Source organism: Micropterus dolomieu, linkage group LG06, assembly GCF_021292245.1.
Source record: "Micropterus dolomieu isolate WLL.071019.BEF.003 ecotype Adirondacks linkage group LG06, ASM2129224v1, whole genome shotgun sequence".
Taxonomy (NCBI): domain Eukaryota; kingdom Metazoa; phylum Chordata; class Actinopteri; order Centrarchiformes; family Centrarchidae; genus Micropterus; species Micropterus dolomieu.
Genome location: NC_060155.1, coordinates 18,968,811 through 18,989,416, shown reverse-complemented (window position 1 = coordinate 18,989,416; position 20,606 = coordinate 18,968,811). Strand labels below are relative to the sequence as shown.

The 20,606-nt window shown below is 39.4% G+C and overlaps 1 protein-coding gene across 1 annotated transcript in view; it reads right to left on the bottom strand.

Moving 5' to 3' along the window:
* LOC123972497 (calsyntenin-2-like) overlaps nt 1-20,606 on the bottom strand; it is a 103,748-nt gene that overhangs the window by 78,731 nt on the left and 4,411 nt on the right. Inside the window, exon 2 of the mRNA XM_046052018.1 lies at nt 10,012-10,134. Within this exon, the coding sequence (XP_045907974.1) occupies nt 10,012-10,134 (123 nt within the window). The remainder of the gene's footprint in view (nt 1-10,011; nt 10,135-20,606) is intronic.

The window sequence follows — 20,606 nt, the reverse complement described above, 5'->3', positions numbered from 1 at the left end:
CGGTCCGCCGCACCTCTCTCCCCGCCTGAAGCGCCTGCTTCATAGTTTAAGCTAATGATGAGTGTGTACAGGTGTGCTTTATACTCCTCCGGTTATTCCGTCACACCTTACCGTTCTAGCAACAGGCCAATAGGATTGGAGTGATTTCATTCACGTTCAGACCTGCTTCGCCTAGAGGCGTTCCCATAGTGTCGTAACCGACGCAGTCTCTCGTTCCCCTTCTCGGGGAACCAGGGTTACATACGTAACCCGAGACGTTTTCCCCGTTTGTTAATGTTGCGCAATACCAGACTCTTAATGTATCATTTCAGAAAGTGGAAATGGATTTTTTTCTTCTTTGACATTTTTCGTGAGATGCAGGTTATTTTGGATAGGGTCTTCAGATCCTGAAACAATCTGCTGGATGATCACAGGTATCAGGTATGTTGTGGTAAAAGAGTAGATATGTGCAATTTATTCCAGATAGTGAGAATTAGTGAGAAACTTTGGCAATATTGTTGTTACACATTCATGCCAATAAAGCTAATTTGAATTGAATTGAGAAACTCCTTCTTCTCCCTGCTTAAATTGTCTTGTTACTTATTCTGTAGTTTCGCTGAAACAAGACAAGGGTGCATTCAGCCTCAGCTTAGAGACGCACAGCTCTATAATGCAGAATATGAGATGACAATATTAAATAATGGTCATATACTGTATCTGTCTTAAGCAATTAATTAAATATAAAGGAAGGAAACCTTGAATAACCCTGTGTGAGACTAATATTGCAGTCGAACACAGATGGGTTCTAAAGGGGATGGAGTTAGTGTAATCCATTATAGCCTATTGACAACAGAAGGCTATAACATTTATAGAAGCAGTCTACGTACACACACGCTCAGACAAACAAACACACACACATACACACATCACCTGCAGGCCAAGTGGCAGGTGTGTTGTGGAGAGTGGGCCACAAGACCACAAATTGCTTAGTCAGTAATAAAATGTATCTTTCCATTTGTTTTGTCTTTCGCTAAATTGGCTTTTACATTAGGGCTTTTTATAACACGATATAACCGCTCTTTATAATATTGAGTAAACACAAACATTTAATGAACTGGTTGCTGCATATCTTCCTAGGGGTGTGTATATATCTCTGTATTTATGATATAATAGTCCACGATGAAATACAATAATTGATCCAGGATCTATATGCAAAGATAAGATATACTGTGATTCAAAGCTAGTGGATACAATTTAATTCAAATGTGATTTTATATTATTTCAGCTTAGGATTGATAGGACATTTTTACTCATTTATGATTCAAAAGATATCAATTAACTGTTAATCAAATAAACTTAGATGCAGAAAAATATTTCTACTGCATGCAACAGGAATGTGAAAGTGTAGTTGTTGAACTGCACAGTGGCGTTCCTGTCTCTGACACATCGTCATTAGCCTAGGCTAAACATTAAAACGTTAAACATTGACAACCACATTCCATTTACCTGAAGTCATCAATTAATACATAACTGCATTAACTGTAGCACTCAAACAAAGGCAATTGTTATGTAGGTGGGTATTATTCATCACAGTATTCCCTTGTGCTTCTACATTTTTGCTGCACTGTCCCATAATGCTTAAACTCCCTCTCTTAGAACTGGCTAATTTTCAACCTTAAAAAGCTGAATGAATATCAGGACCAAATACTAATCCAGTGGAGAAGCTAATGGAGCATTTGTTTTTAGGAAATTTTATCATTTATTATAGCCTAATTAACATTTTGAAAGTAAAATGTCTCCCCCTCTACAATGATTAGATCAAAATAACATTTTGAAAGCTTTTAAAGCTCTTCATGTACAAACAACACGCCATTTAGAGAGAGTAACTGGCAAGCTAACCATCATGGGGAAAACGCGCAGGTCAGATACAAGGTCAAGCGAATCAATAAAATGTGACAAAGACGATATCTCTCTGCTTTGTAATAAGAGGATGTCATTGTCTCAGGCAGGAGAAAAATGTGACTGTGGAGACGTTTAAAAGGGGATCTACTGTGATGAAGGAGGAGTGAGAAAAAGAGCAAGAGGGAGAGACAGTGAGGGAGAGGGGAAACCAGAAAATGGATTGAGAGGACAGAGAGGGAGAAAAAAAGGGGAACGTATCTGTCCTGCTGGGAGCAAACACAGAGAGATGGGTGTGGAGGCGTAGCACTGAACCTCATGTCCTAAGGCAAGGAGGAGATATCAATACACACACTCTGACAATTCACTGAGAGCCAGGCTCCTGCTCTGAAGAGAAAAAAATGGAGGGAGATACAGTATGAAGAGAAAGGCTTGCACAGACAAAACTATAATTCAACTCCAAAACCATAGTGGACTTGTGTCTGGGCCTGGCATAAGTTTTAAAAGTGTTGGATACCTTTTTCTGAAAATCTCCTGCAATGTCCATAGCATTATATGAGGTTCTACACACACAAACACAGCAAAAACCTATAGTATAGTGAAGTATATTTTAGCCTAATTTAGTGTTTTTCTAATCTGTATACGAGGTATACTTCTAATACAGTCTAATACCAATACCACATACTAATACTGACATTAGGGCTGGGCAAGTTGACGCATTATTATTGTGGTCAAATTGTGCGACAAAAAGTTCAAGACAGATCGGCGGGCGGGCATGTGCGTGAGACGAGCACAACCGCGACAGTTTCACGGGAATGCGCCCGCTTGTCGCTACGCCTTGTGCTTGACCACTTCACCTCACAGGGACACTTGCTACTGAACATAGACTGCTGCTCTCTGATAAAAGAAAAATTTCTGCTAATACCTGTTTAGAAAAAAACAAGACAACAGATTTATATATGTTAACCTGTTGCTCAGAAGGTGCCTGTTATGATGTTATGTAGCTCTGGACTCTAACTTGTCCTAACAAGCTAGATAAAAGGTAATGCCCTGGCAGTGGCAAATAGCTTTGGCTTTATATTTGATTTGATTACAATAATGTTTAAGTTGATATTTACAAGAAATGTTTTATTGCTAATGTGTAAAGGGAAAACTGCTAGTAAAAAGCACCTTATTTATTTAAAATGTTTGCATTAAATGCATTGCAATTAAAAGAACGCAATACACTATTTTAGAATTCATGATTCAATTTTGCGCTTAACAATGTGATTAATCGCGATAAATTTTTTTTTATTGTTGCCCAGCACTAGTAATAATGTGATATTATTACTGTACTGTTTTTTTAGGGGCTAACATTAAGATACTGGCAAAATAAAATAAGATGTTCATGCAGGTCTGCTAATGCTGGCTGCAGCACAGAGAAATGTGGCTTCAGGTAGGTGTCATCACTCTAAAGAGAATACAGAATCTTTGATGTGATGCATCCGTTTCATGTAGCAGACCTGCCTCAGTATTACCTCCCGATTAAGCAAGCACCCGCTGCAGAAATTTAACAGCTACACAAAGGCAAAGAGGACAGGGCGAGGGAGAGAGAGAGAAAGAAAGCGAGGCAGGCAAAGTGATATGTTCCTCTTCTCCTCGGGGCAGACAGGTAGACACCTGCGTGGTTTGATCAGACTGTCCCTTCAATACTCTTGCTTATCCTTTGATGATCCATCACATCGTGTCTTTCTATTCCCCCTCTCTGTCTCTCTCTTTTTCTCACACACACACACACACACACACACAGCATATCTATATTTCCTGGGTCTACCTTTGTTTCTCCGTTTCATCTCCCCAGCTCCCCTTTTCTTACATTTTTGTGTCCCTCCTTGTTCTGCTTCTTCTTTTGCCGCACCTCCTTTGAAGTGCGTCATAGCTCCTGTTTTGTTGGGCCCTACAGTTTAATTAGCACCTCTGCTTTTGTCACCTTGGTACAGTTTCACTCTCAGGTAGTGACTGCAGATACAGTATATTGGGATTTGGCAAAGTGAAACTGACTATCATCATCATGTGAAGATGCTTAACAGCAACACAGTCAAAATGATCCGTGATAAAATTGTACTTTAATTCAATCATGCAATTAGGTTCTCTGCTTTATTTACTCTTATTTTCTATTCTCCTCTTTTAGGTTATAATATGCCATCCTGCTGTTTCTGAGCAGATGGAAAATATTTTGAGGTATACGCATGTACAGCACATCAAAAGCTATTATTGTCATGGTAGCATTGTACAAAGGGGAAAGAAAATACAGCTGTAAGTAACAGAGTGTGCAATGATGAGAACTTGTGGATTCACCTAGGATTTTTAACTATGACTAGAGAAAGCACTTGAGAGCTATGCACCACTTCCTGTTTGTGTCGTCAGTGCAACAATTGGCAAAAGAATTATGTGACTGACAGAGCTGCATCAACACTTTTCACTCACAATTATTCAAACATCCAACTTTGCGACTCATTTCAAGTCGGGTAGTCACATAAATAATACACACATAATTCAGACAGATTTTCATTACAAAAGTCCTGCTCACCACTTTGAACTTGTGATAAAAGTCCTATGTTTTCCATATCATACCATACCACACCACAAGCAGTAAATAGATTTTGACTGTGTGCTTGGTAAAAATAGGATGACTAGCACTGACAAAAATAGAAATTATGCCTATTTTTTCTTTGTAACCATGAAAATGGAAGAAACATTCCACAGTGGAATCTACAATAAGTATCTTCAACACAAAGTGTGACTGAAGCAATACTATCTAATGTCAATATTATCTTACTGAAACCAGATTCATCAAGTCATGACCAAGAGGTTTGGAGTATGAAAGAAATCCTGTTTAACAGGCAGGGCAAAAGCATCTCAAACATGCCTCCTTGCAAGCGATGAGTGGATCAAATTTTAAAAAAATGTTCTTGACAAATTAAATATTTGGTATCTTCAATACCAAAATCTCAACTTTGGCCTGATGCTGGCAAAAAGATGGACTGAATTCTTGTACCGGTACCTTGGGGAATTATACTACTGAGAAATTAAATTTTGTTGATGGGGGCGTGTTGCTTCAGGTACCAGCAAGACATCAAATACAGGAAGTCCAGCGTTTTTTCACGCAGGGGTAAAGTCAGTCTGAATGAGGTTTAGATCATAATAAATGCATCCAAACATGCCTCCTTTTATATACGGTAAAACTTGATTATTGAAGTGCAAGAAGGTGGTTGAAAAAACTGACCAACCACACTATTGACCCAGGAAAGTTTATTGAATTGAAGATTCACTGAAGTGGCTGTCCCAGCATTGGCATTTCAACTATCTCACAGATCGACTTACAATGTAATCAATACAGCTGTCAACACTGACCACATAATGGCTCTCACTTTACATGTATAACTGCAAGCCAACACATCATCTTAGGCTTCAAATCTATTTTCTTGCATATAACAGCAGCGAATGTGTATTGGTCTGTGAGAGCTATCAAAACAGATACTAACTATGGAGTGAAGCTGCTATTACTGGACTGTTGGTGGACTTCACAATACAGCTACTGTAGATAAATAATTCATTAATTATTAGAAGATAAAATGACGGATGATTATGATAATGATGATGAGCAAGAAAGTACACATCAAAGTATCAACAAGACATTCAGGCTCACACTCAAATCCCAAGTTCAAGCACATTAAAAACAATGTTACCTCTGGACTTTGTGTAAACAATGATTATTATCATTCTCGGCATGTGTTACACGAACACACACACGCGCACACACACACACACGCACGCACACACAACCTAAACCAATGAGAATAATCAAGCTGCTGGTGGCTACACACTCTCATTTTCATTGTCCATCTGTCTCCTCCATTTATTTCTCTCAGCTATCCATTCTCCCGATTGTCCACCTACTTTTGTTCCTGTACCCTGTCTGAGTTCTGCAGAGGCAACAATGTACCTCAGCACACTATTCTGGCACCATGATGAATGGGGAGAATCCGTGCCTGTTGACTGTGGCCTTGAGATAAAGAATAAGCAAATGAAACTGCCTGCCTGCGTCGCAGCACCCTGGAGTCCACTGCCACCATTCCTCATGCTAATTTGATTGAGAACGCTCGATCAGCACATACTCTTCGACCCACACACCTTTGCTCCAAGGGAGGTGTTGAGGGGGGTGCAGAGGATGGAGGATGCCATCATGGCATGCAGCAATAACAATTTATCTCCAGGATGCCTGTCTCAGCATATAATGTTCAAGTGAGACCCACTGTGGGTAGTTTACATCAAAGTAAAATGTGGTACCGCAGGAGAAGGCAGGACAGAACAGGAGAAAGAGAAAAAGAATATGTAGATAAAATGGTGAAGTGGGGAAAGACGTGAAAATGAGGAGATGTGTGAGGCATTTGGAGGAGAACTGCTTGTGATCGAGGGGCAATGACTGGGAGAGGACGGTAAGAAAAAACTACAGGAGGAGAGGAGAAAATAGGCAAGTACTTAACAATCCTGGTCTGTGTTCCCACACTGCAATTAATGTGGAGCCAGAAGGACAGCCTACTCCTTTCTGCAGTAAAACAAAACCAGGATTGATGAGAGTGTCTGTAGTGCATAAGTGACTGCCTGTATATGGGCTCACTAGGGGCAAAGTATCGAGATCCAGAAGAGGAGAAAGGACAGTAGGACTGAGAAAGAAGGAATGTGGCACTAGGTGGAGTGAAAGACACAAACGGAGGCACAGATTGAGATAAAGATCTGAGAAAAGAAGAGGAGGGGGGTATGTATGAGTTTGTGCAAAACACAGGGTGCGCTGTAGCAGTAGACAATTGCTAAGGGAGATAAATTGGGACAGAGCTGCTCTTTTGATGGCCATTTTTTCAGAGTTTCCTTGGTAGCAATTGTATGGGTTTCATTCATTAGACTGCAAGCAGTGAAAAACAAGGAGAGAAATATCACCAGTCAGCAGCCAGCGCACAGCTCTGCTTTTACCTCACTGGTAATATTTCACCCGGCTTGACCTTCTCAAGTCAACAAACCAAGTGTTAATCATTGAGAAAAACAATCAAAATTAATTTCCTTCTTTGTCTGGCTGCTCGTTGCGGTGTCATTAAACATTCACTGTGCCATGGATTTGGTTACTAAGGATAGCTATGTATTGTAAATTACTGTAAGACAGTTCTGCTTGATTGGAGAAGAACAATGTATGTGAGAAATATCTTCAGCATATCCATTTTTGTGATATGAATAAAAGATGAATGAAGTTGCTATTTTTGCATAATATATTCTAAAACCCTTCCAAATGATAATTAAATCTTCATATACAGTACAACTACATATACCACAGTATTTGGGTTGCAGTGTACTGTATACGTACAATGCAGATCAAAAGAGCCTCTAACATGGATCCAGGCTGTTTTACACTCCTCAAAGTCAGCTGTACTTACCTATTATTTACAGAACAGCTCACATGTGACGTAACACTGAAGCACACAAAAGTATGGCTGTGCCACTGGAGCAAAAACACACACAAAAAAAGGAAAACAGAGGGAGTAAAATAGCTGAGTATCAGTTTTCCATGGTTGTCAGAGCTGGGATTAATAGGAGCCATTTCGCCATAATTAGCAGTAAAGCGTTAGCTGCCAAAAAGCCTCTTCGTTTGCCTTTGAGTCTCAGAATACTTTGTCCAATTATAACAGCTCTCTCTGGCTCTCTCTCCTTCCCATCACTGTCAACAGTGCTGTACCTGCAAGATGGCTGTCTGATTTCAGCTCTTGTTAGACAACATAATCATCGCCTGAAACAATCATCTGCAGATGAGCTTTATTATAATCACATCATACTGTCATTATTACACATGTACCTGTTATTTGACTCAACCAGGCAACTTTCAGTCAACACTACGCTCCCAGCACCAGGTTTAATGGAAACCATTATGGGCTACATGAGAAGCAATAAAGAGTTAAAAAGAACAAATGTTGTCCTGGAGGTGTATTTCATGGACTACTCAAAGGATTTGTATGTGCCTACGAGGCTGTGGAGACCTATTCTCTAAAAGCTACGGTGAGTTCTCAGTAACCAAACTTTCAGTGAATGCAAAGCATCTATAAATCTAATACTACTATTTAACACATCCCCAGGTCCAGGGCTCCTGTTTTTGCTAAGTACTTTATGACAATATATAACAATGCACAGAGTAATAAAGATTTAGAGATTATTTTCATTTAAGTCAGAAAATTAATAAACGAATGGTTCTGCTGCGAGGACCAAAACAAAATTGCTACATGCATGATAGAAAAATCTGGAGAAAAAAAAAGAATAAACCCTAATCTAATGTACATTCAAATTAAAGAACGTGCATACACTTAAAATTTTAGATAGGTGTTGTGGTGAAAATATAAACAAGACAAACTATCATCTTGCTTCTTATATGGTGTAAAATGTTGTGAATGAAAACTGCTTTGTAACTAATTGATATTATCGACAAGCTCCAAAGTGTCAGAATAAGATTCAGGCTGTAACGTTTACATTATGAAAAGCTGAAATGGCTCAGGAGAATTTCTTATATTCTTCCACTATTGACAACAATCTTACGGTCGGATTAAATGGGGCAATACAGCAGCAAGAAAAGGGATGACACATGGCTTCAATTAGCAGAGGCTGTGAATAGATCTGTGTCTGGGGGAGTGAAGAAGTATCTTAGCTTGAAACTTGATACCTGACAAGATTATGAAATAGGGATGCACCGAAATGAAAATTCTTGGCCGAAGCTGAAACCGAATATAATGAAAACATTTGCCGTTTTGGCCTCTTTTTTTTGACCATTGCATGAATTAAATAGTCAGAAATGTGCTTTTTACTCAGTGTTTCCCACAGGATTTGGAGACACTATGGTGTTTGGGTCCGAGGCCCCTAAATATGTCCATTTACTTTTAATGTAGACATGTAATATGTTTTATACTTTCTGTCAATATAATCCAATTAATCTTATTTCCATACCATATAGACACCTTATTTTGAAAACCGGACGTTGTCACATGTGTATCCTCGCGCTAAATTCATCAAGTCTGACCCAATTTGATAAATAATGTTGTATGTAGTTCTGATATCACGCAACATGAGGACTTCATTGCCGCTCTTCAGGAAGGACTCTCATACAGCAACACTTAATCTTTGTAAGGAGAGAAAATGACAGGATAAAGTCGCTAACCTGTCTGTCTTTACCATAAATGCTTGAATACGTGTGCACTACAAATTTTGGTGCAGCTAGCTTAATCGCCTTCTCAGAAACGAGTGACACTCAAAGCAGGTCAGAACGTTTGTTGCCATTTCTAAGAAGTCAGCCACAGATGGAGTGGATGTGCTAGGAGACAATTCAGCCGAACAGTGTCTGCAAACGGTGATTTTTGCGTCTTTCTCTGACACTTTAAAATGCTTCCACACTGCCGACATTAACGTAATTGTTTGGTTAAATTTGTTCCGTTTTGACCGCTTTTTTTTTGCTATTTTCAGCCGATTAATTTTGGTGGCCAAACATTTGGTGCACCCCTATTATGAAAATAAATGCATTTTCATTAACCTCAGCAAGCTTGAATTAGTCAACTGTCCTCCATCCAACTCAAAACTCCCTGCTATTTACAGTTAACAGTTTAACAGTGGCCAAAAGTTTTATATAACAGATATATGTTGCGGCGACTCTGTAGATAAACAACACTTCAGTATAACTATTTGCAGTAATCACAAACGTATTCCTATATATTCCCCTAAAGGAACAAAATATCTTCCTTAGTTATTTGCAAGCCCTTTGCCCTGTGACTTTTAAGAAATTCTATACAAAACCGAAAAGAAGGTGCTCTTAAAAAAAGAGAGAAAACCATTTATATAACACTGCTAAGGGTGATAAATGGAATTCACTCTCCATGACAAACAGTGAGTACAGAGAACTGTCAGATCATCTGTTCCTGTCTTGTGGTGTGAAGTCGCCACAGTTGCCTGCACACAGTACTGAAGCATCCTTCAGCCCCTACGTGTGAGACAATGTATGTGTGGGAGGATATGTATACTGTACGTGTGTTATACTGTGTATGTATTTGTGTGTGTATTTGTTTTTCCTACCAGCATAGGGGACCGGGGCATCCTTGTCTAGAGCTACCAGTGGAGGGTCCAGCAGCACCGTGTCCATGTTCTCAGTGATCACACCATGGTAAGATGTCTCTATCCACGGCTTGTGCTTGTTGACTGTGGAAGAGAAGGAACAAGAGGATTAATATCATATATTTCTCTGTCTTTTTTTCAAGTTAAGCATCATTAGTGTCATTGTATAAAACAAAGTAACAGCGAAGCATCTCCCTCAGCCACGTAGTGCAAAATATAGAAGACTATAGACTAGAGAAAGGTAATTGCTATGAATAAATAGATATTAACAAGATGAATAGTCAGCACTTAGTTAACACAATAAAATAAAATGCTAAAACATACATAGTTATCAATAATAGTTCCTGGTGCAATTATCGGGGTGCAAAGTAGCGCATGCAGTGCAAACATGATTCGGTGTTCAAAGTTCTATAACTTCAATGCACATTTTAGTTCAGCATTATTGTAAGGACTCTCAGTGTAATTTACAAGCTTTGTGGATTCTAACTGTATCTAAATGAGTCACATCCAGAGGAGTGAGAATGGCAAAGGCAAGAAAAACCTCCACTTTTTCAAAATATTATATTCATGCCCGTGGTTTGTGATGGATTTCTTAGGTTTTTACAGATGACAGGAGGACTAATGGAAGTCAGAGGTTGAACATTGTGAACAAAAAATATTGATGTTTGTTGAATAGCTTTGCATCTGTGATTGTCATGCTTTAAAAAGGGCTCTGTGTTCTCTTGGAAAGAACAACTGAGAGCCACAAACAACACAATTACTCAGTTTTAAAAGAGAAGGATGAAAGAATTCTTTAACATTAGTACTACTACTTTCTTTTTCCCCCTTTCCTTCCCAGTGTGTAGACACTGTATACACTACCTGTTACTAATATCTCAGTTGGTCTTGGCAGGTTGTTGACAGCCATGTGTCTCCTCACCAGTGGCCACACTGCCAGTTATGCTCGATAGGGGAATACACACTAAGTACCACAGCCAAAGACTGAACCAGGTCTTTGCAGCAAAGCTTTAAACTTCTAATACACTGACTTAATTGGCCAAATAACAGTAAGAGTCTGAGCAGCCAAGAAAATCTTTAAAACCTTGTTATAAACCTTTATTTTTAGTGGGCGTTCTGAGCTTTAATCTTTACTCATTTACACTGAAATAGTGCACTACAGAAACTATATCCAACTCTAGCTCTGTGTTTTGACCTCTGTCTTCCTCTCACCATCACCCTTTAGTGCATTCTCATTGCTTCTTTATCCCTCTCTCTCTCTCTCTGTGTTTCTGCCTCTGTCAGGAAGATGAGCTGATGGTTGATGCATATCACCATCACACATAGTTACTACTGACAATGTAAAGAGAGACCAACCATATGTGCGTACACTATATACACACATATATACATATACATGAAGCTATGAAATCCCAAGATTATTCAAGTTGACGACAACTATGCTTGCTACTGTAAGTGCAATAAAACCTTCATGAGTAAAATGCTAATACTTCATCCACCTGTTAAACAAGCAAACACACGCAAATATGTAGAAAGCGTATAGAGTATAGCATGACTTTACAGTTGTAAACATTACTGTTGCTGCTCTAGAAACAACATTTAGCTATATTTAATATTTTCAGTTCTAATCTGAATTTAGTGTAGTTAATCTTGATTATTTGACGATTCGTGCGTTTATTGTTGTTGTTGGGGAGGACAGGAGAGGAGACAGCATGAGAGCAGCAGAGCAGAGAATAGCAGGACAACATGTGTTTGGAAGTTGAATAAGCAACGTATCAAGTCTATCATCAAGAAAATAGATCAGTAGATCTCGGCAATGTTTGTAATGTTAGGTAACTTTAGTAATATATTTTTCATGCAGCTCTCATGATGATAAGGAAAGTAAATAAGAATTGGTTTGTAAAAAATCTATGAATGCAATAGACCACCCCATCCCTCAACCCCCAGTATGGTGCCCCCAGTAAAACCTTGCCATTTCCACCACTGTATCTTTCTGTCTAGTGTACAAGTATCACTCTTTGCAGGGGGCTGGGATGTCGACTTGACCTATCAATCCACTGGAGAGGAAAGCTTTGTCTCATGCCAATAAGCAGATGACATGTCCAGCTGGCAGAGATTTAAAATGCATCAAACTGTTCCTAAAACCTTCTTACAGCTTTTCATCTTTTTGTTTGGACAAATTTCACACAGAGCTGCAAGAACAGGGTCAAAGTAAAAAAAATAAATTGGAAAAACGTGTTGGGCCTGTACAAAGGAAACATGTTTGTTTAGAGCAACAGAAATGTTGTGAATGAAAAAGTTTTGACGACATAAAACACAATATACCGATGAGATGAAATATCATTAACAAAATGCAATTATTGTGCCTGTACATTACTTCTCATTCACACTATCCTTCTACTCTATCAAGTCACTCGGAGAGACCAAAGACTAGTGATCATTCTAGATGGGACTCTCGCCCTGCTGAGATAGAGCAGAGAGTGGATTATAGGGAGAGAAAGAGAACCACAAGGGAAGACATTATTCATACTAGGAGTCCCATCTTGTGCTCATGCAGGAGACAGAAAACACTGCAGCAAACAGCATGACTGTGCTCTGCTGTCTTTGAGTGGTGTTTAGGCATCTTTACACCTGGAATATTACACTTGTAAGGGTGGAAACTCAATGCATTAAAGCACACTATCACACACACTTTTATGGTCTATTGCAGGCACATTTTCACCCACAATACTTACTGCTTTCTTTGGATCTACTCCTTTTTTCCACCCAAAAGCAAGTGTGAAATGAACTGAAACAAACTTACAAAGAGACTCTTCAAAATCAAGACCATTTTAGACTGAGGTGCTGAGGTGACTATAAAACAGACTACAAATACAGTATGGGCATTTTTCAAGTGAGTTTCATTTGTATGAGCTTGCACTAGCTGATGTAAATACACATTAATCCTGCTCACATGATACTCACATAGCATTTCATATACATTTGAAGATGTCTTCACTAAGTCTAATAGCAGCCCACAGCTAGCACAGTTTACTCATGGATGGCAGGCTCAGTTTCTGGCTCAAGGTCTCACATTTTTCCCAAACAAATTAGGTGGTGGTTGAGGCAGCAGAGCTGTGACTCCTTAAAGGCAGTCTAATATAAGAGCTGTTTTGTAGAAAGAGCACACATCAGACCATGGAAATGGGCCATTTCCAGGATGGCTATCACAACATGTAGTACTGTAAATCCATTAGTGATGCATTTAAGGTATTTATCCTTGACATCCTTGTACTGAGCAACAGAAATGACACAAAAAGCACACCTGAGACAAATGAATCCGTGTATGGATCGTTCTTTGATTATTTTATTACAAAACCAAATCGGAAAAACCAAAAAGTTGTTTTTTGGTTTTTCTCTTTTAAAGCCAAAACGGAAAAACAAAGCAGCTGCGTTTTGTTCCATCTATGACCAGTGCTGTATTCCTACTCTTTTTCAAACTAAATGGCTGCTGTACACGTGCGCCTGTTTGCAACAGCTGTTGTCTGCCTCCGTCCCCAGATTGGTCACACTCACAAAACATATAGGCTATTTCGTTTCAAGTCGCATTGCATCTCATAGTGACTATGGCAAATATGATTGTAGAAGTGAGCACTACATTATAGCCACGTACAAAACTAACTAAAGCAAATATAATGTCTTATTGTGGCGCGTGGCTTTGCCTGCGAGCCACTCAAACACTCAGGATTCTCCTATTTCCGGTCAAATATTGATTAAGTACATCAGCATTCAGATAGCATTTTGTTTTAGGCTGATCTAAAGCAGCTGGTTACCTGAGAGATCTAAGAAAATACCTGAAGATGTTTATCATGTTTTTTTTCTCAAAGCTACGGCCATGGTGCAAACTACGGTGGAGCCACGGGGAGCTTGGCTCCACTTAAGACATAAGCTCCCCATAAAACGTGATTTGTGATATTTTGGGGGGTCTGAAATATTGACAATATGCTATTTTTGCCATTCATTTCTATTTTTCTGTATCATCATGGATCATGCATAAATTAAGAGCGTTGGACTTCATCTAGCCAGATTGAACGATCACCAACCCTCCACAACCTCCTCTCCCTTGGCGTGTACGCTCCAGCGCCCCGCTCCCTCTCCGGTAAACCGTGGACACACTGGACGGACAGTGGTTGTTCCCTCTGGCTGGATGAAGTCCAACGCTCCTGATTTTATGAATGATCCATGTGCTACTGCAGCTGGAGGCTCTCAACAGCGCTGCGCAACTTTCTAAATTCTTCCATCACACAAAGAAAATAAAGGTCAGGTCGAAACAGTGTGGAGAGGCTGCCGTAGCCCCGAAAGCTGGGCCTATGAAATAGTCTGCACACTGGCTATGCAACATCACCAAAGTCCTTAAGTAGTGTTGTCTCTGAGTCATGGATATCAGTATAAAAAGTGCCAACAGATCCAGTAGATGGTGACATATTTCACAGGATAAGTGAAAACTGCTAATGACGCTACAGAAAAGGTCAGGGGATCATCACAAGTCATCAGGATTTATCTTCTAGGTCCCATGGATATCTGTACCAAATGTCATGGCAATCCTTCCAACGGGAACCTGCTGGTGGCAGGAAATGTCAAGGGATCACCAAAGTAATTAAGATTCATCCTCTGGGGACTATGAATGTCTGTATAAAATGAGATGAGATGACCATAATTGTTGAGATTTTTCAGTATGGACCAAAGTGGTGGACTGAGTGACCGACAGACACCGCTATTTATAGAGATATGGCGCAAGCATGGCTAATAAAAAACATTGTTGTAGCATATGGCTCCTCTCTTAATAAGGTTACAAGTGTCATTGGCTGCAATATGCATGGCATCTTTGGCAATTTCCTAAGGAACATCTGCAGCCATTACAGCATCAGACTGCACATTATGGAGGACTAATTCACTTAGCAGAAGAATCAGTCTAAAAGTGGATATAGTACAGCAGTGGGTAAAATCAGATATGACAGTAATATGAACACAGAAATCCAGGAACAAGATAGTGCCTTCCAGTAAATAACATTACTGCAGGAGACCGTCAACTTGTCCATCCTCGTATTGAAATCAAAATATCTATTAGTGTCTTCCCCTGGGACTGAAGCTCACGAAAACACAATTCTGTATGGAGACAGACGCTTGATAATCTATATTTAAATTGGGTCCCAGCTCATATTCTAAGAGACACTGCATTACTGTGTTATGTATTGATTAATTTAAGTCATGTCAGATCCATTTCTTTTAACCATTTATTTGATTACAATGATGTTGCAGTGGAATAGAGTAATCCTTCCGTGGACTGTAAGATCAAATATTAAGGCATAGATAACAACAACAACCAGTGAACGAGAATAGGCGAAGCAAACAAGGAGAAAAAGACAAACTTTAAAAACAAGGGATGAAAATAAGAGGAAGAAAAGCATAAAAATGAAAAGGATAGACAAACAGGACATCAGAGAAGAGATTTAAAAGATGTTACCGATTCTGAAAGTCTTATTTTCACAGACATAGCACGCCAAAGCTGAGGGGCCAACCAGGAATATCTAGAAAATTGGCTCATAAGCAGGTAATACATCCAAGCTAAAATACTTAATCTGCACAGAGAAACCTGTACAACGTGGTAGAAAACCTCTGTGCTTTTCATGCAAATTACATGAGTCTCTCGACAAATCTATATAGAGTTTAGAGGTTCTCTAATGCAGTGTAAATCATAAATATCCCTCACCAGGAGTACAGCACCAGGAGGGGAAAGTGAGATAATGTATCCTACACACATGATAAAATACGAGAGAAGCGGATGAGAGCAGAGTGGATCAGTAACAGGGAGCTAAGAATGGAAAAATAAGGGGGGGAAAAAACGATCCTATGGGATGCATCAACATTTCACTAATATCACAGAATAATGACTAAACCTCAGTGCTATTGAAAGGTGAGGGAGCAGACTGAGTATGTGCAAAAAATCAGTGACCTCCCAGTGCCCAGTAATACAGTAATCAAACTTGACTACACACACACACACGCTCATACTCTCTCAGTACAGTACGTGCACCAACACACAGGCGAGAGGGATGCAGAATTACACAGTGTTGTCAGAAAGATCCAGCTCAGCATTAATGGGTGACTTGTTGACACCATTTGTGTGACTGTGGACGTGTAAGGCTCCATTACTCAACACCAGGGACAACAGTAGAGATGGATAAAGATGGATATACTGTATTAGCAGAAGATGGAAACAGAGGACATGACGAGACGTGAAAAAACAGGATGAAAGGAGGAAGACCAAAAGGGTTAACCAGGAGAACAGAGTAACAGAGAGGAAGGGAAGATAAGAACTGGAGGCGGTGGGGTGAGTGAGGAGAGATAATAAGGGAAGGGAGTCAGTGAGGAAAGTGGGGCAATTGAGGGTAGAAGTGAGGACAGACATAGCTCGGACTTCCTATATGAAAAATAGGCTGCTGTCTACAGGACCTTACAAATCCTTCAATTTATTTTCCTTTAATATTCCTATTGGAAACATTACATGACTGAGATCATACATCATCAAATAATAGCACTGACCCAAGGGGGGTCCATTTCTCACATGTATAGAAAGATCTTGCAGAGGCCTCCAAAAATTATGACTTTGGACGGAGTTTCGAGACTCAGCCAACGGTTTTAAGGTGATGAGACGGTGATGGCCATGAATAAAATCTCCCCTCGTTAGTAAGCAGAATGTTTTTATTTTTTTTTACAGGGGAAGACACAATGACAAGGAGAACCATACCAGTCAGGTATCTGTTATAACTGTAGCTTTACAATCCAAGCTTTGGATAAGAATGTGGGTGTACCACTGATGTGGACAGTGAAAATGCAATGTCTGTGATTCAAGTCTGACATCGGGATGTTTGCCATATGTCATGTTCCTCATTCACCCTATGTTTTCCATGTCATAGAGAGTCTAAGTCCCTCCCCTTCCGATGGACCACTATGGGACCTTACTACGGAAAAAATATGTGCGGTAGTCAATGGCAAGAGACAACAAATTTTTTGATCCCGTTTGAACTGTGCTCTGAATTACACATATGATGGTCAATTTAAAAAACATTTAAAAAGTCAGGAAAGTTGCAGTTTGATGTAAAACTGTTGAAGTATAAGACTGCATGGAACATAATTTATCTTGCTATCAGCAATCAAGCTATGAATGTTAACTAGCATTAGAGAACGCATTTGCTGGCAGCCATACCAATGTAAACCCTGCTACTGCTGATTGACCGAAGCTAAGCAGATTTGGGCTTGGCCAGTACCTGGATGGGAGACCTTCTGGGAGAACTAAGTTGCTGCTGGAAGAGGTGTTGGTGGGCCAGTAGGGGGGAGTCTTCCCTCTGGTCCTCATTATAAGATCCCAATGCCCCAGCGCAGTGACAGGGACACTGTACTATAGGAGCTGCCATCCTTCAGATGAGACGTTAAACCGAGGTCCTGACTCACTGTGGTCATTAAAGATCCCAAAATTCCCAACCTGGCTTTCACCATCTGGCCATCTAATCATCCCCCATAGTAACTGGCTCAACGTTTCCCTCCTTCTCTGCCTCAAGCTGATGGTGGTGAGCGTTCTGGTGCTTAAATGGCTGCCATGCATCACCCAGGTGGGTGCTACACATTGGTGGTGGTTCAGGTGAGTCCCCCCCACTTCACTGTGAAGCGCTTTGAGTTTCAATGATGAAGCACTATATAAATGTAATTCATTATTATTACCGCATTAACATGTTGGTGACGTATAATTGTATGAGACAAGAGATGTAGTTAACGGTTTTCACACAACATGTAAACTGCAACTTTCTTGATGGACAGTATTATCTTTTAAAATGACAAACATCAAATGAGTAATTCAAGGCACAGTTCAAATAGGATCAAAAAAATAAGTTGTCTCCTTGACCACGTAACATATTTTTTCCAAAACAAGGTCCCATGGGCCGGAAGCAGAAGCGAGTAACTTACGCTCTCTATGTAGCAGCCCATCATCGGTCTTTCTCTCCCCCCCCCCATCATTCTTTGCTGTCAACTATCAAATTACAGAAAAATGCAATCAAATCATTTTTAAAAAACAGGAGGAGTGTACAACAGGCTGCAATGCATATGTTATGAGGCCAGTCAGAGAGTGACTTTTAAAGTGAAAAAAATTGTTAAAAAAACAAAGTGTAAAGTTTTAACACTATCCTATGAATTGCACTCCACATGTCATGAATTGAGGTGAGCGCAGAGCAGGAGTGTGAGCCCAAACGCAAGACACTAGAGCGGAGATGCAGTTCAGGGACTTTAATCCAAACGACAGGAATATACAAGGCTTACAGATAGCAGATTTTATCCCTAATCCAAGACAGGAGAGAAACTGACAGGACACTTCACACATGACACAACAGAGAATATTCACACTACAGTGACCGGACAGGGAATGAACAGAAACACCAAACATATACTCAGGGACTAATGAGCAGGGCGGGAGCAACACAGGTGACCGGGATCAGGGCTAACGAGGCAGAGAGACAGCAGGGAAAAACAGAGAGGCAGGCAGGCAGACAGAAACTAAGCATGAAGCAAACAGGTACAAGACAGGCACGGATCAAAACCAAAATAGACAGGAAACAGACTAAACAGCACTAAAGGCACAGCGTAGATACAAACTAATACAGATGGACTACAGCATAACAAGGGAAACAGACTGAAACAAGGATTAAACAGAACACAGAGCAGACATGGGCAAAATAATACACACCAAAGTACACAAATCAGAAGTAACACTAAGACATGAACTGAGACACAGAACTGAAACGCAGGACTAAGTAATACGACAAGAAAACAGAATGAGAACCAACACAACCATCCTCACAAGAATAAACGAGGCGAAACAGTATAACACAAGAGACCAAAAACACATACTAAATAACAGATACCGAACAGACCAATAAACAAAACTCAAAGAGACCTAAACAGGACCGATCAGGCAGAATGTGACACCACATGAATCACTTTTGGTGTTGTCTTCATATAATCTAATTTTCAACTAGAAAGTACTGGAGTCTAAACATACAGCCCAAAGATAATGCCCTCCTCTCCTTTCTCTTTGTTTCTAGCTTCATTAACCGAGCAAGAACAAAGTATCACTCCGTTGCATTCAATTCTTGTTTACTGGCTGCATTTTAATTTTACAGAAATTCAGGACATGAGAGAGAATATAATTTTTTTTAATTAACTCACTAAGAAGATTACACATTCATTTTCAACATTCAAGAAAACAGGAAAATTTTTCCGACACCATGAGTATCGCATTAAACAATATCTTTTATTCTTGGTTTCTCTAATGAAGCAGTTAAAACAAATCACCTCATTCTACACTTATCGTGATTGTTTCCTTGAAAGAATGATGCTGTTAGTTTAACAGTAAAACGGTCACAGAATTTAAACTGCAGATTCAGAGCTATTCAGCTCACATCACACTTTTACCCTTAATTGACAGTAATTTAATATCTAAGCTATTAAGGAGTTACTCTTGTGTAGTGGTTATAACACAGACATGCATTAGCATACATGATAGACAAGTTCAATCCAAGTCATTAGTGTGTCTAAAAATATCCTCAACATAATCAAATGTGAAAAAAAGTACATAAACAGAAGATCTTGCTGACTGAATGCTGACTATTTACTGAATATACACACACACACACGAAAAACTTTAATTAATCACTGTCACCGTTTGCTGTGTGCTTTAAAAGTAAATGACTAGATCACCTCTGCAGACCTTTAATCTTGTGTTAATGTGTGAGGAAAAAAAATCTAAGATGTCAATGTTAGCTATCAATAAACAGCAATTACACAACTGTACCTTCTTACTGACGTAGGAGACAATTTGCAACAATTTTGATTTAACCTTTTTTATGGAAAAAACACTGAAATATATTTTCAGTTACTGCCAATCAGGGATGCAATTTGAGAAATGATTCCTTGAGGGGAATAAGGTACTCTCTGTTGTAGACTCCAATGCAATCCGACTTGTTGTAGGTTTTTCCTGGCTCAAAATGAGGGAGAGGTGGCACCATCCTGATCACATGCACGTTTGCCTTTAACTGGTTCAAGCAACTTTTTAAAAGCAACATATTTTAATACTAATAATAATTATATGACTGAAGAAAATGTCCTGTATCAAGCATATTTAAATGAAAAAATAAATAACTAAAGGTGCACTGTTCAACATTAAATCAAATACAACATAAAAGCTGAAATGTGATAATTTACACAGTTAACAAACAGCAAGTCAAATCAGTAATCAATATAACATCAGCTATTGTTTTCATTTATATTTCAGGGTCCCCTGGCAGTGTAGCGGATGTGAATTCCTGGACATTAAATGTTCATCTGCAACTTTCTATAGTGGTCCCAGTTATATATTTGTTCTCAATGAAGCATTTCACATGACATGGCTAAGCTCTGTTAGAGACTAAGAACATGACCACAAATATATCTTGTAAAACTATTTGATTCTGCTGGTAAAATATTAATAC